The 16117-nt window shown below is 33.7% G+C and overlaps 1 protein-coding gene across 1 annotated transcript in view; it reads right to left on the bottom strand.

Annotated features, from left to right (window-relative positions):
- Positions 1 to 378: 378 nt before the first annotated feature.
- Positions 379 to 16117, bottom strand: part of ANTXR2 (ANTXR cell adhesion molecule 2) — a 158500-nt gene continuing 142761 nt past the window's right edge. The window contains exon 17 of the mRNA XM_066384843.1: positions 379 to 2291. Within this exon, the coding sequence (XP_066240940.1) occupies positions 2253 to 2291 (39 nt within the window). The 3' untranslated portion in view covers positions 379 to 2252. The remainder of the gene's footprint in view (positions 2292 to 16117) is intronic.

A 16117-nucleotide genomic window follows, 5' to 3' on the forward strand; every position in this document is an offset into this window, starting at 1 on the left:
CAAATGCCATATGATACTAGAGAAATTCAAAGTAGCTGTCAAAATAGCAGCCTTAGCTTCTAAGAATCCTTGATACTCATAAATGCCATTTAGGGATGTGCACTGATTAGAAATGAAGTGCCAGTTTAAGAAAATTGAGATAGGCCTTATCCCCAATGCAAATGTAGATCAAAGACCTACACGAACTCACTGGGTGTCTATCTGATTTCCAAATCATACTTGCACACATGGATAATTACTGCCAATGTTATCACTTGTGAACATAAGCGACATTGTGGAACTCAGTATACTTCTGTCCCTGTAACTAACCAGGACAACAAGATATTCAACCAAATAATGCTTGAGTGTTTGAAGGCTTGAAGAAAATGGCAACAGAGACACAGGTAAAATTTTATTTATAATATGTAGACACATGACTTTGGATCCAGCCAGCCAGTGATATAAATAACCTTGAGCAAAAGATTCAAGCTAGAAGATATACATGTATATATATTTGTGTGTGTGAGTAAGGCTTCTTGGAGCAGTGCCACAAATCTGGACACCAACCAACAGAATCACTCCCGTCCTTTGAAATTTCCAGTAAGAGCACAATGGGGGTAATTATACTGGGATGCTCCAAATCGCCCCTTCCATCTTGTGCATTCACATGCCAGCCAAACATGAAATGTTCGCCTTCTCCCTTCCAATGTGATGGTTGTTGAACTTATTTTTAGTGTCATTTGATAAGCTTTTGTGCTCAGAGAGAGACATCCCACTGACCCAGCCACTGGTCATTGTCTATACCAGTTCACATCAAAGCGGGCGCATTTTGTCAGGTTTCGAGTCGAATATCCATTTCGCATCTGAAATACAGTATCGAAAGTGACTAGATCATTTGAGCTTTTCTCTTCAGCTGCTGCCTTCTTCCTCCCCCACAGTGTTTCCGCTCACGCTAACATAATTTGGCATCGCCGACATGACACAAAGGTGGTTTTTCTAAAAAAAAAGAATTATAATACATACATTTTCAATGTTTTGTGGTGGCCAATCCTGAAAATTTAATTTATAAAATGATGAGCGGAAGTCTTTTCTTCTCTACTGAATCACACCCAAGGTAAAGTGCCCCTCAAAATCCAAGTAATGTGCGTACAGTAATAGGTCATTCAATGTCAAAAGGCATAAAAAAGATGAGCAAAATCTTCACAGGCTGCTGCTTGCTGTTGCCTTTAATTATATTAATTAAACTTTGAAATTTTCATGCAAAGAGAGTTGCTGGATTGTGACGCTGAAGAGCCCTTGGAGACTTGGAGAAAGAAAAAACCCTGAGCGGAAGCTTTGTGGTTACTGCTTCCTTTAAATTAAAAGCAAACAAAACTCCTAGGTATGTGTATTAGATATTAATGCTTTATGCACTACTAAACCCTAAACCTGGAAAGAGGGTAAATCTACCAATCACAGAGACAAGTTCTCAAATGTGAGTCCCTCACACTCCTCTCAAGATCCCTGCTTAGAGGCTGTCTTCCTGTGGAATAACGCTCTATTAATTTTCTTCTTTTCCCGACTGCATAATGAAAGAAAGGTGTCTTCAAACACTAAAGGGCAAAATCTTGCTTGCTACCAATACCTTGAGGCACCCTGTCTACATTTTGTCATGTGTAAGTACTTTTCAGTGTTAGAATGATGAAATTTTCCAGGCAGAAACTTCCCGTAAGGCATATTGTGGTAGGGAGGATGGGAAGGATTCTGTGACCTGACAGAGATATAAGGCAACGGACTCCTTTATTTGCTCGACCTGGTGGGAAATTTCAGACTCTGCCTGTGGAGAAACAATCCTGCCATGTGAAAGCTCACGGGCTGTGTTTCCGTGTTAAACACTCCTTTCTTCACTCAAGCTCCATCACGGCCAGTTGTTCTCTGGTCCCCTTTTTGATACCTTCATTTTGTTGTTTTTGATTTTTTTTCCTTTTCTACACATTCATGCAAACTTTCTTGTATAAGCCACAGCACGTAGATTAACGTTTCTCTTTACTGTCAATGTCATGAGTCATAAGTTATCACTGGGTTTCCTCAACTCCTGGGTATGGCAGAACAAGTGTTTGAAAAGATCTGGTGTAAAGCAAAGCAGGAGGCAGAGAAAACATTTCCTGATGGATAGAAATAAAGCTGCTCTTCCAAAAACTTCTAAGATGCACTTATTTGCTTCCCATTTGGTTGGAAATCAGCAGTGTGAAGATGTGCCATCTTCATACCTTCTTGGTCTTCCTCCTTTCCTTTCACTGGGATGAGACTCGGGAGAAGTTAATGCACCGGCCCTAGAAAAGATACAAATCCTTATTGAAATATGAAAACAATTACAAAAAATCATAAGAACAACTAGTTTTCTTACTAAAATATAATGAACAATCACCTAAGGTAAGGTCAATGTTAACAAGAGACATAAACTCATATTTTTTCCCCTTGAGTTAAAGCATGACGGCTCATTGAGATATTTTCCATAGCAACTTCATCTACACAATGGTCTGGTAAAATTAGAATGGAAAAAATTCTATGAAAAAGATAAATACTTCATTGCTATTTAAAATATAGTGTTACTATCTTAGCAATAAAAATACCAAAGCCACAACCTTGTATATTTCTATAATGAATTAAAATGAAAGTATTCCTTTATGCAATCTGGTGCTTCTAAAACTGATATAAAGTTGGAGCTTCTAAGTATGCATGAGGAGTGCATTTAAGTAGTAAGAGATTGAAGATAAGGAGTCAGGGAGAAAGGAAGAGATGCCATCTCTTTTATAAAAGGCTTTTTTGCAAGAGTCTTATTAGTGATCTTGGCCATTGCTGTTGACCAGTTCTCACAATGCACATCACCACTCTGTGTTCTCTCCAAAGGGTGACTCTTTGCAATGCACATTGCCAGAGACTTTGCCATTCTAATTCCTTAGGACTTCAATGAAGGCTGGGGAGACACATAGTTTCACATGTAATTGTAAATATTCTAAAACTCATTTGAAAACCAAGTGTCCAATTAGTGATAAAGGGATCCCTCACCCTCTACTTGGTATGACACTGCTGATTCACCACAGTAATTCATAAATTATGTCCAGACTCTTCAACAGGCCAAAAGCTAGCATATCTCTTTCTACTTTAGGGACAAGTTATTACTATATTGAGATTTTTCTCTTTCTCATAATACCTGCTTTCTAATTTCAGATATTAGACTTCTCTTTATTTCCTTCTAAATGTGAATAATATATTCATTTACGATACACAGTAATATTCAAAAGAAACAACAAACACTGGAGAAGAAAACTTAGAACATAAAAACAGGATTTTAGTCCATTTTTCTTTCAAAAATGACTAATTGATAAATTTAGAAATTTCATAAATAAATGAAGTAATAGAAAAGCATAAAAGCAAACTAGTTTCCATTAGCTTTTGGACTAAACAGCAAACATTCATCAAATTATTTGTCTACTAATAACATATTTGGAAGTAACACTATTACCATAATTGTCAATTTTATTATTACTTTGTGCCTAATTTCTACAAATAATATCTGTGCAGAAGGAAATGGAGAAAAGTATAGAGAAGAGCACCTGAGAGTGAGGTCAAAATTTGTTGTTAAGTGCAATGGTCATAGATTATGCACTCAGAGTGTATTTTTGTATTACCTAGAACCTTCAACCAAGATCTATAGAATGAATATTTAGTACAAATATACTGTTCTCCAGTTTAGCTAATTATGACACTAAATGCCAAGAGATATTAAAGATATTATTTCATGATGAAAAAGATGATATCTTTTTCAAAACTTTTTTTTCAAGGGGGCATATAGGAACACGACATAATAAATATTTGATCAAAGCAAATAAAGCAGTGCTTCTAAGCCACACAGTGTAACTAGATATGCAAGGAGAAGTATATATTGACTATGCAATTACAGTAGTGACAAACTTAAAAATATTACCTCCTGGCAATTTTCCAGAATTAAACAAATATATGAAGAATGATATCACAGCAATAAGAAGAATTACTGATATTATTTTCTTGTGTATTTATGGACCAAAAAAGTAAGTTTCTTTCTTCTGCATAATTTGGAAAATAACATCATTAATCTTTACTTTTACTTGAGTTTTATTACTAATTAACTGGATGTGGATATAAGGCTTCTTTCTGACCACTTCTGTTCTCATACCAGATTAATCTTGGTGACTGATTCATATACTTTAGACCAGTGGTCCCCAACCTTTTTTGGGCCACGGACCGGTTTAATGTCAGAAAATATTTTCACGGACTGGCCTTTAGGGTGGGATGGATAAATGTATCATGTGACCGAGACAAGCGTCAAGAGTGAGTCTTAGACGGATGTAACAGAGGGAATCTGGTCATTTTTTAAAAATAAAACATCATTCAGACTTAAATATAAATAAAACAGAAATAATGTAAATTATTTATTCTTTCTCTGCAGACCGGTACCAAATGGCCCACGAACCAGTACTGGTCCATGGCCTGGGGACCACTGCTTTAGACAACTGAATTGTTTAAAAAGTGAGAATCACCCTGGCCGGTTGGCTCAGCGGTAGAGCGTCGGCCTGGCGTGCGGGGGACCCGGGTTCGATTCCCGGCCAGGGCACATAGGAGAAGCGCCCATTTGCTTCTCCACCCCACCCTCCTTCCTCTCTGTCTCTCTCTTCCCCTCCCGCAGCCAAGGCTCTATTGGAGCAAAGATGGCCCAGGCGCTGGGGATGGCTCCTTGGCCTCTGCCCCAGGCACTAGAGTGGCTCTGGTCGCAGTAGAGTGACGCCCCAGAGGGGCAGAGCATCGCCCCCTGGTGGGCAGAGCATCGCCCCATGGTGGGCCTGCTGGGTGGATCCCAGTCGGGTGCATGCGGGAGTCTGTCTGACTGTCTCTCCCCGTTTCCAGCTTCAGAAAAATACAAAAAAAAAAAAAAAAAAAAAGTGAGAATCATAGTTCACTTGAATTTTCAAAATCACTTCAATTCCTCAATTATTCCAGACTTAAGTTCTATTTCATTTGGTGTGGTTTAATTAAAGCATAGAAATGCAAATGAAGAAAACCCTATTGATTTTCACCCTGAGGTCCTTACTTCAATTCCATCAAAGTTTGGATTAAGTATTGATTATCAACTGCCAAGTGTCTATTGATTCAAGTACTCCAAAACCCCTGCTAAACTCAGTATATACCCTGTGTTTTAGTACACACCTATTAACAAAAACAACCAAGTGTCTTCTCCCCTCCTAATCATGGATTTAGTGTTTTTTGGATTTTTTTTTTTTAAAAATAAAGAACTGATAATGTCTGGTGTACTTTCATTTTATACAAATTAAAGGTTGGTAATTTAGAGGCCATTAAGCATTAGGCTCCTTTCCCCAAAGGTCCCAATGCATGTCTTCTGCAGCCAAACCACACCATGCCACTCTGACACTCACTAACTGTGTAACTATGGCCAACATTTGTGTGATTCTGTTTCATCATCAGTAAAATAATGATTAAAAATTGGACTGCCTGGCCTGTGGTGGTACAGTGGATAAAGTCCACATGGAATGCTGAGGTCGCTGGTTCGAAACCCCGGGCTTGCCTGGTCAAGGCATATATATGGGAGTTAATGCTTCCTGATTCTCCCCCCTCTTCTCTCTCTCTCTCTCTTCTCTGTAAAACAAATAATTTTTAATTGGACCTATTGTTAGGACTGTTATAAAGATTAAATCTGTTAACATAGATAAAGCACTCAGAGCAGTGCCTGGCATATAGTGTACTCTCAGTTAAAAACAAACAAACCTATTGTCCATCTTCCCTCTAATTGCTACTGCAGTGGTGAACATTGAGCAGACTTCTAGCAAATAATCACTTAGGAACAAATGAATGGATGCATGATGAATGTATAAATGACTGCCTACTAAATGACTAGACTTCCACTGGGGGAGGAGCCAGAACTAAAAAATGCAAATATAGAAGAAATATGAATTTTAGAGAGAAAATAAGGATTATAAAGGAGAAGAATATGATGGTAGAAAAAGAGAGGAGAAAAATGGAAAAACAGAAGACAGCAGCAGTAGGGAAAAGATAGAAAAGGTATAGACAGGAGAAAAAAGAAAACTATTGGCCAGAAGAAAAATTTTAGTCAGTATTCCATCAGAATCTTCGTCCCAGGGCATTTTTTTTTGTGACAGCTGCTAACATCAATTTACCAAAATATTCTATAATCAAGGCAACCAACACACGCTAGTTATAAGTGACTGTGATTAGGCGTCTGTGGCCCTTTAAATACAACTCAATACTATCTTACAAAACCCATCACAATAATGCTAATTATGTTCAAGGTTATGAATGTTTGTGCTGCCACTGATATCATGGCAAGCAGTCTATGCCAGAACAGTGCAGAGCAATTTTTATTTGCAGAAAATGGGATATGACAAGGTTTACAAGACTTTATATCCTCATGCTCGCAATGCATACACAATAAAAGGTATGTTATTAGGATAACAAGCAAAGCCATATAAATAGCTGGAACACACAACTAATTAAGAAATGGTACAGAATAAAAAGTAGTATTAGTTACTAATGTTTATGCCCCTGAGAATATTTCACTTTAATGAAATATTCAGAACAAGTGCTGGAACATAGTTTAAAAGTGAATTAAATGGCTTAATAAAAGACTATTTAGCATAACCTAAAAATATAGAAATATACATAGGAACACCTATTTATAATTTTAATGCCTCATTTTTCATATAGAGGTTCATACTAGTATCAGGTAACAGGATTATATAGTCTTTAGAATAAACCACTAGAATTATAATATGCTCAAATAGATAACCATAAGATTTCTGCTACAAAGAGTTAAAACAAATGTGTAATATTTTGCTTATTATATTTTACAAAATAATTTTAAAAATTTAAACTCAAGTGACATAGTATTTACAAATCAATAATGTGCATTTTATACTGTGAATTATAATTAACATAAAGAAATAACATGAAGTTATTTTTGAATTTTTAATTAAATATTTTTCCTAAATTTTCTTGGCATAAAATAATGCATCTAAATGATGGATAAAATCAGAGCACACTGTTGTTGTGAGGCTTTACACAATACCCATAATATTTTCTCAATTAGGCAATAGATATAACCAATTTGAATTTAATATCATGCTTTATAAGTCACTAGAGGTCATAAACTGCAACAATAACAGTCAGTATAAAATAAATTAATATCAGAAGACTGAATTTACTTAAAAATGAACTATAAATGTATACCATTTATTTGCCTTGGGAATTCAGCATACCTTGGATGCAATGAGATAACTTTTAAATTTATTCATTTTGTATGACATAGGAAATTATAAATAAAATTTCTTAATATTTAAAGAAATTAAGATTTAGGAATAACAACAACAAAAAAACTTAACTGCTGACTTTCGGTTATAGCCAAACACATTTAAGGAAAGTTAATTTCAAAGTTGTGATAATTTAGATATTGACCGACTAGGTTATAGTTTACCTTCTCAGTGCATTAAATAATCAGTTAGGCAAATTAACTGTAAAAATGATTACTATGGGCATGTTTACCAACTTAAAATATTTGTAATATATTAGAAATGCATTTATATATTAAAAATTGACATCACTGTATTACAATCTTGGTAATGACATTATTCTATCTAATAAAAATACGATTTAAAAGAAATAAAACTACCTCTGTTTTAAGGCATATTCTCTTACACACCTTATATTGATCCTACTACCTAATCAGTGAGTTTCCATGGCAAGGAAATAATTTTCATGTATTGCTAGTGGAAGTATAAATTTGGCAAAAACTAAATAGTAAACAGTGTATACAGTAATAGTTTTAAAAAGTGTATATTCCTTGTCTCAGTAATTTCATGTTGTGATTCAGTCCAATAAAATATCTAGGAGGAGGGGGTTGGGGGAGGGGAGGGGCACAAAGAAAACCAGTTAGAAGGTGATGGAAGACAACTGGACTTTGGGTGATGGGAATGCAGCATAATCAAATGTCAAAATAACCTAGAGATGTTTTCTCTGAACATATGTATCCTGATTTATCAATGTCACCCCATTAAAATTAATTTAAAAAATAATATTAAAAAATATCTAGGCAAAGATTTTTAAATATTTACCATAGATTTTTAATAATAATGAAAAATATAACCAGTCAATTTATATTTCTGTCTAACAATCAGAGACTAGTTAAATAAATTATAATTTATCTATGTAAGTAACTATTATGTAGCCATTAAAATAGAAAATTAGAGATGTAGGGAAATGGTAAGTAAAAAGAAGTCAAATTGTGTGTGTATATATATATATATATATATGTAATTATAATTATGCCATATATCTCTAAAGAATAAAAGACAATAATGGTAAATATACCAATGTGCTATGAGTAGATGAATTGCATATATTCTATATAGTCATATATTTGATAATTTAAAAAAATTAGTTATCAATGAGTAAATTTAATCAGCAGAAATAAAATCCTTTCTAAATATCTGTAAGTTTTTAAAAGTCAGCCTAGGGACTTGTCCTTTACTCCCAGAAGTCACCACCAACTACCAAGAACGTCAAAGCTTTCCAGCGCTCAATGTTCCCATAGCTCAGCATGCTTACTTATGCCAGGGTTGTATTTTACAGTTAAAATCCTGGTACAACCATCTGAATGCAGTTCCACTGAAGAGTGACCGGGCATGTAGGAGCCAATGCTTAATAAATCTCATACTTCACAGTATGCATTTTCATTTTTATGGCACACAGTTCTAAAAGTTCCCATAAAATACATGTTCAAGCATGTGTACAGGTCACAATCAGTGATCTAATTTTAAAAAACAATATGTATGTATGTATGTACATGTATGTGCACACACAGCCTACCTCCAGCCCTGTGCATAGTGGAATTGATTACATTTAAATAAGAATATAAGGAATGCTCTCTAATTTTCATACCACCCTCAAACTTTCTAACCACATGCCCAGTATGTTCAGCATAAATTTCTCTATTAAATCAATGACAAAAAATGTCTATACTTCACACACTTATCAGTAATAACTTCAGAATCCTTTCTCTATAGATCAGTTGATAAAAACGTCTTTGAGAGGGAAGTTCTAGATAAAATTTTAGCTGTTTATCTATTTAGTTTAGTGTTTTGTTTTCATATTGGAGTCTACACAGTCCTGCGGGCTCTGCACGGTGCCTCAGGGGCACTCTGGCTGTAGTGGCACATAGGACAGAGCCAGTGCACACACTGCAAGCCTCCCAATCCTACCTTGACCCAGGGAGCTCCACTCTCACCTACCCTTTAAAACTGTAATATGGTTAAAAAAAAAACCCTTGTTTTAGTTTTCAGTAAAAATGTAGTTTGATAACTATTATTCGGGATAGTCATGTCTATGGTAAATGAGATCACCAATAATTTATCTATTTACTTGGACTTGATTTCTTTATTTTCCTTTAGAAATGCCTTCCTAGGTTTACATGATAGCATTACCCCTTCAACTTTTGGTCATATAAAGAAAACTTTGCATTTTGGAAAATTCCTATTGAGGACACTGAAATTAAAGGATCAATTCCTGGAGTTCAGAGCTAGCTAGAAAAAAGCTTATCACTTTTGGTAAGCTCATGTATTTCCCTTTTATTTTCTAATGGCAACTCTGTATTTCAGTCTTTCCCTTTGTGCCTTGGCTTTCAATAAGCTCAGATTTTCTAAAAGCAATTGCTACCCTTACTGTATGTTTTCTGGTATAGCTATATATCGACTTTGGCCCATGATTATTTCTCTATTTTTATTCTAAAGCTTTATTGTGTATTTTTCTCCATACATCTTTAAAAGTAGACTAGGTATAAGTAAATGTAAATTAATACACATTTCTTCCTTAATTCTCAACTTTATTAAGCATAAAGACTCCAAATTCATCAAAATCTCTAATGCCCTCCAATGAATGTATTACCTCAACCTCTACCTTATACAAAAGATCATCATGTCTATTTCCCTTCTGTTGCATTTTCTAATTCTGATAGGACTTAATAAAGTATTCTTTGTAGACAGCTGGATTCAAACAATTATCAAATTGAACTTAAGCTTAACTAAATTATCATAGATAATATGAACTTGAGGCTTATACATGCAAGCATGTCAAAACTATACTATTCTTCTTAAAATCCCAAAAGCTCTCTTATAAGAATAAATCCCCTAGGTCTGAAATTTACACAAAAATATAAATTATATATATATAATATGAGAGAATGCTTAACTTCATTTTCTTTAACTGTGAGGAATAATAAGCACTATGTTCTTCTTTATAAACTAGAAAGGCATTAATATCTCAATTCATCTCTTAAAGCAGAGCTCTGTGCAGAAGCTATACTCCACTATCCGCTTTCCTTCCGCATAACAAGAAACAGAAGTATCAACCGTGAATCACAGACAAAACTTTGGTCATAACAAAGGCTAAATTCACAATCAGAATCTATCAATATTAAATTCACTTAAGTGTTTTTCAGCCAATAACAAGTATCTATTAGTATAAGAAGTTCACTGACATTTCTTCAGAAACCGTTGTTGGCAATACCTTCTCTTGGGTCTCATAATAGTGGGAATTAGAAGTTTCTGCCTAACATAAAACTGTCCGGGGCTGTTACTGTTCTGTAGTTATCTAGACCAAGAGATGAAAACAAGACAATAGTAGGAACTGACATATTTGCTGTTGGTTAAGAATATAGACCCCAGCTCTGTTGCAATATTTGAAAGCTGATTTCACCCATTCCTTTTTACTGTAGCCAGTAAGAGTAGCATTAACCAGAGCAAGTGTGTCATGTTTCCCATCTCCTCAGCATTAAAATTCTGCTGGCATTAACACTTGCAAGCTCCTTTACTAGCTATCTGTGCCAGATATATATCACTGCTAGAACTTTATAGTATATGTTCACCTCATAAATATCCATTGACAAGCTGAAGCATACAACTGCACTTTAGTTTAGACTTTTCAAACATACATGATTTATTTATATCTCACTTCAAAAAGAGTTTACTAAACCTTCATGCTTTGTGAAACAGTAAATAGTGGTTCAAATTTAAAACTGTATACAAAGCACAGATACACATAGACACATACACAAAACAATTTAACCCTTTGAGTAGTTTTTTCAAGCTTGTTGACCCTGGGAGTGAGTTTTTTTTTCAAAAAATGAAATTAGTTCCAGTTCCAGTTTTATTAACTTAGAATCATATTAGTTTGATAACTAATTTATGGAAATAAGAAGAACATACATTTGCCTTTTTTTAATGTTGCCTTACACATTTTTAAAGTAAATTAATCGTACTCTAGATGGTCAGGAGGCACAAGGACATACATGAATGTTAGTACTACTCAAAGGGTTAAGAAGCCCAGGAAAACTCCAGTATCAGGAACAAATGTGCACTTGAGGACACAACAGGCTCTTTGAATAGAGATTTTCTGTAACAACTAAGAGAGGGCACAAAATATCACCATCCTCTCTCATAATAGATATGAGAGATCTATCAATGCATGTGATATACATATAAGTTTACACATGAATATAAATTATTACATATAATGAGAGAATGTGTACTACTCCAGCAAAAATAAAACTTCAAGATTTTAAGCTGAAGCATATTTATTCTAATAAAAATCCAATATATAAATTTTACAGTGGAGATCACATACCATATGGATATTCAGTAGATGTTACGAACAAAGCGCTTAATTTGCCTGACAAATTAACTTTCAAATTTTTTTCTCTTCATTCTGCTATTACACCTGCAAAATTTAATGGCTCTACATACACTATTAACACTTACATTGCACATATCCAAGCATCTCAATATTTCTTGTGTTTCAGGCATGTAGTTGGATATTAATGAAACACATAACCCATACCTCATAATATTAATATATGAAACTGACCCCTATAATTCATTGCTTGCAAATTATACATGTGTGTGTGTAGAGAGAAAAAGAGAGTTCTCCAGAAATCATTATTGACAATACCTTCTCTTGGGTTTCATGATAGGTTGTAATAGGAAGCAAATGACCAAAAGAGATAGATATATAAAATCAGAGAAGTCCATATATTTTTTTAGTTGGTTAACATTTTTTATTGGACACATCATAGGCAAAATAAATATAATTTTCCTCTTCCTTACCTTATTTAGAGTACTAATTACATCATAGATCTTAAACCAATATTTTAAAAAACCTACTTAAAAATATAATTTAAAGCAATAGAAAACAGAAAATGAGTTTTGCACATGCACACTGAAGTATTACTGGTATTAAAAGGTTGAAAACAACCCAAATATCCATAAGTAGGTATAAGATTAATAATCTATAAAATACAAATAAATAATGGAATATTATATTCCATTGTTAAAAAGAATGAGGAAAATCTGTATGCATTATTGTGGAGTGATTACCAGGATTTATTAAGGGGAATTATCAAAGTGCATATAGTAACATATGATGCTATATTTCCTATTAAAAAGAAGGAAAACAGACTAGAATTAAAATAAACATATTTTCAAAGAGAAAAAAAATTGCTTTGAAAACAAAATTAGTGGAATGGATGATAATATGAATAGGATATCTTTGAATAGATTTTTGTTATATGCTATCAAACAAAGCCATGTAAATATTTTACATTTGCAAACAAAAATGTTATGTAATAAAAACAAATCCCTATAAACTTAAATAACCTTTACTAAGTCCAGGGCAGAACCCAACCAACAGCTAAGGAATGGCAGAAGGCTGAGCAAGTTCCCTACATGGAACATCAGGTTTTTCTTGAGAGCAAGGAAGAATAGTCAACTACTGTCTGGGAGAAAGGTAGGAGGGTAGAGAAGTATATTCTTCTTCAAAGACACAGGAGGCCTTCCCCAGGGGAAAGGAAATGACTTGCTGAGAGTCTGGGACTGACAAGAGTAACAAGAAAGAGAGCCCTGATGGACCCAGGGCCTTCTTGAACTATATAAGATAACAACTTTTTGAAACCTAGGGACAGGAGGACTGAGAAAGATTCCTCCAAAGCTCATGGGATGTTCTGTGAGTGCAAGGAATTGGCAGTTAGAGGCTAAAGGCAGGGAATCAATACAAAAACATGTCTCTCAAGGTACAGAAAGTGGTGGGGGCAGGTGGGACAGGAGGTCAGGGTCCTGAAAGTAAAGAGAACTCTGCTGCAACCAAGAAAGTCAAAAGTGTGCTGTTAAGGTGTGTGGGGGGTGCTTTGCTAAAGAGAAATTCATAATTCTGATCTCAAAATTTCTGAAGCTGGTAATAAACAAAATTAATTAAGATGACAAGATACCAAGACACAGTTCAACTACAGATGAGCAGCAATATGATAGAGGAAGTGATATATATGTTACTAGAGGTAAATACTACCTAAGTTAATTCCACTTTTATGATAATATCTAGCATAAATATCACAAATCATGGTGTATACAAACAAGGAAATCTGAGCTATAATCGATGGAAAATGTAATTAGGCAAATTTACATTAACAGACAAGAACTTTAAAATAACCATGATAGAAATATTTAAAGTTCTAGTGAAAAAACTGTATAGAACACATAAGAATGTGGTGAATTTCAATAGAAATATGTAAATTATATATTAGAACAAAATTAAAAGGCTAGAGAGAAAAATGCAATATCAGAAACAATGATTTTATTCATGTAAATTCTGGATATAGCAGAAGAAAGTCTCGTTAAACTTGAAGGTAAGAAGATAGAAACTGTTCAAATTGAAAAACAAAGAAAAAAGAATAAAGAGCATCTAAGACTTGTGCAATAATATATAATGGTCTATCATATAAGTAACTTATGTCCCAGAAGGAGAAGAGAAAAAATAAGGTAGAATAAACTTGAAAAAATAATCACTAAGAACTTCTTAGAACTGATAAAAGGTATAAACCCTCAGATCAAAAAAACATAGTGACCTTCAAGCAGGATAAATACATGGAAAACCACATCAATCAATATATATATAATAAAATGTATGAAAACAAGGAATACCATAAAAGCCTACCTCTCTGTTCTTCATCACCACATTGCAAGATATATAGATACTCCTCAGTTTACAGTGAGGTTATGTTCCAATAAGCCCATTCTAAGTTAAAAATTTTGTAAGCCAAAAATACATTTAATACACGTAACTACTGAACATCATAATGTAGTGTAGCCTACCTTAAACATGCTTAGAACACTCATATTAGCCCACAGTTAAAAAATTAGCCACAGGAAAAAATCCTCTAAGACAATAAATACACTATAGAGTGTCAGTTGTTTATATGATCATGTGGTTGACTGAGAGCTGCTCACTGCCACTGCCCAGCATCATGAGAGGGCATTCATTGTACAGCACATCACTAGCTCAGCAGAAGATAAAAATTCAAAATTTGAAGAAAGTTTCTAATAAATGCAGATCACTTTGCATCATCATAAAGTAAAAAAAAAATCATTAGTTGAGCCACTGTAAACTGTGAGAAAACATTTTAAAGCATGACAGCCAACTCTTTATCAGAAACAATGGGACATGCAATAAATGGGCAAGGAAGTCAACCTAAATTTTCATATCCAGAAAAAAATACCATTCAGAATGTATGAAAAATACAAACATTTTAAGACAAGCAAAACCTAATAATTTATCTGCAATAGAATTCAACAAAAATAAATGCTAAAAGAAGTTCTTAAAACTGAAGAAAAAAACACTAGATGGAAGTCTAGATCTGCAAAAAAAAGTAAAAGTAAAAAAACCCCAAAATATGTGAATAAATAAGAAATATAAATATATAAAAGAAATAAAATTTATGACATCATTGATTAAAGTAAAACCAATAATATTATATTTCTAAATTAATAACATATGTAGAAGTAAAATATATGACAATAAGTGTGCACAGAGAGGGAGGAGCAAATGAAAATTAGGCCACTGTAATGTTGATTTATTTTTCTTAAACTAATATAGTATTTGATGGTATGTTCTGAAACATTAAGGAAGCATACTGTTATCTCTAGAGCAATTGCTAAAAACAGCACAGAGCTGTAGCTGATAAACGATAATAGAGGAGATAGAATGGATTAAATCAAATACTATATTAATACAAAACAGGGCAGAAAAGAATAACAGACCAAAGAATGGATAAGATAAATAGAGATCAAGTACAGTAGACAGAACTGGAAATAAACTGAAATAAATCAACTGGATATATAACCACATCCAGAAAAGAACTATTTCAAGTAACTTAACACAGTATTTTATGTGTATACTAACAACAGAATATAATCTAAAAATAAATATAGCAACAAAGAAATGTCTATTTGATTCATTAGTCTTAATTTTACTAATATTATTTTAATATTAACTTTAGCTATATAGATAGAGCAATATAAGCAGGTACTTTAATAATGTTAAGGCCAAGATTTCTCATATAAGAGAAAAAAGGTACAAATATAAGTTCAATAATATGTAGTAAGATCCCTTAAGACTAAATTAGAATTTAAAATATAAATTCATGTGTTTTTTTTTCAGAACTATTGACATTCCTAGCCCTACCTGCTGAAAATTCGTAGAAGCAGTGACAACCCAATAACAATTAGCACACCCATTGTCTAAAATGTGTTCTCTAAGTATCATTATCTATTAAAAATATCTAGGGCTTCTTGTTTTGAAATAGAAAATACAGAAGATGAGCCTAGGACATGTTATGCCAAAACAAAAGAAATTTATTTAAGATTAATGTGGGCCCTGTCAAAATGTATAAAAATGTATAATAATCAATATGAAAGCAGGCTTTTACCACCTGCTTTCTCTGATTTATCTCAGCATCATTAATAGTACAGTAATTGATGTGATGCATTATAAAGTATACAGCACCACTTACGAATATCCATGTCAAAAAAAGGAGGTAAATCTGAACTGGAGTAAGGAGGTACAGAGTATATATGAGTGTGTGTTGGGGACCAGTGCTGGAGGAGCTGTAATTTGAAAAAAAGTATTCAGGTGGCATATATGACCACAGGGATTTATATTGTAAGGACAGATTCCACTGTAACCCAAAGCTTATTTCACTCATCAGTGAGTA

This window comes from Saccopteryx leptura, chromosome 5 (assembly GCF_036850995.1).
Source record: "Saccopteryx leptura isolate mSacLep1 chromosome 5, mSacLep1_pri_phased_curated, whole genome shotgun sequence".
In the NCBI taxonomy this organism is placed as follows: domain Eukaryota; kingdom Metazoa; phylum Chordata; class Mammalia; order Chiroptera; family Emballonuridae; genus Saccopteryx; species Saccopteryx leptura.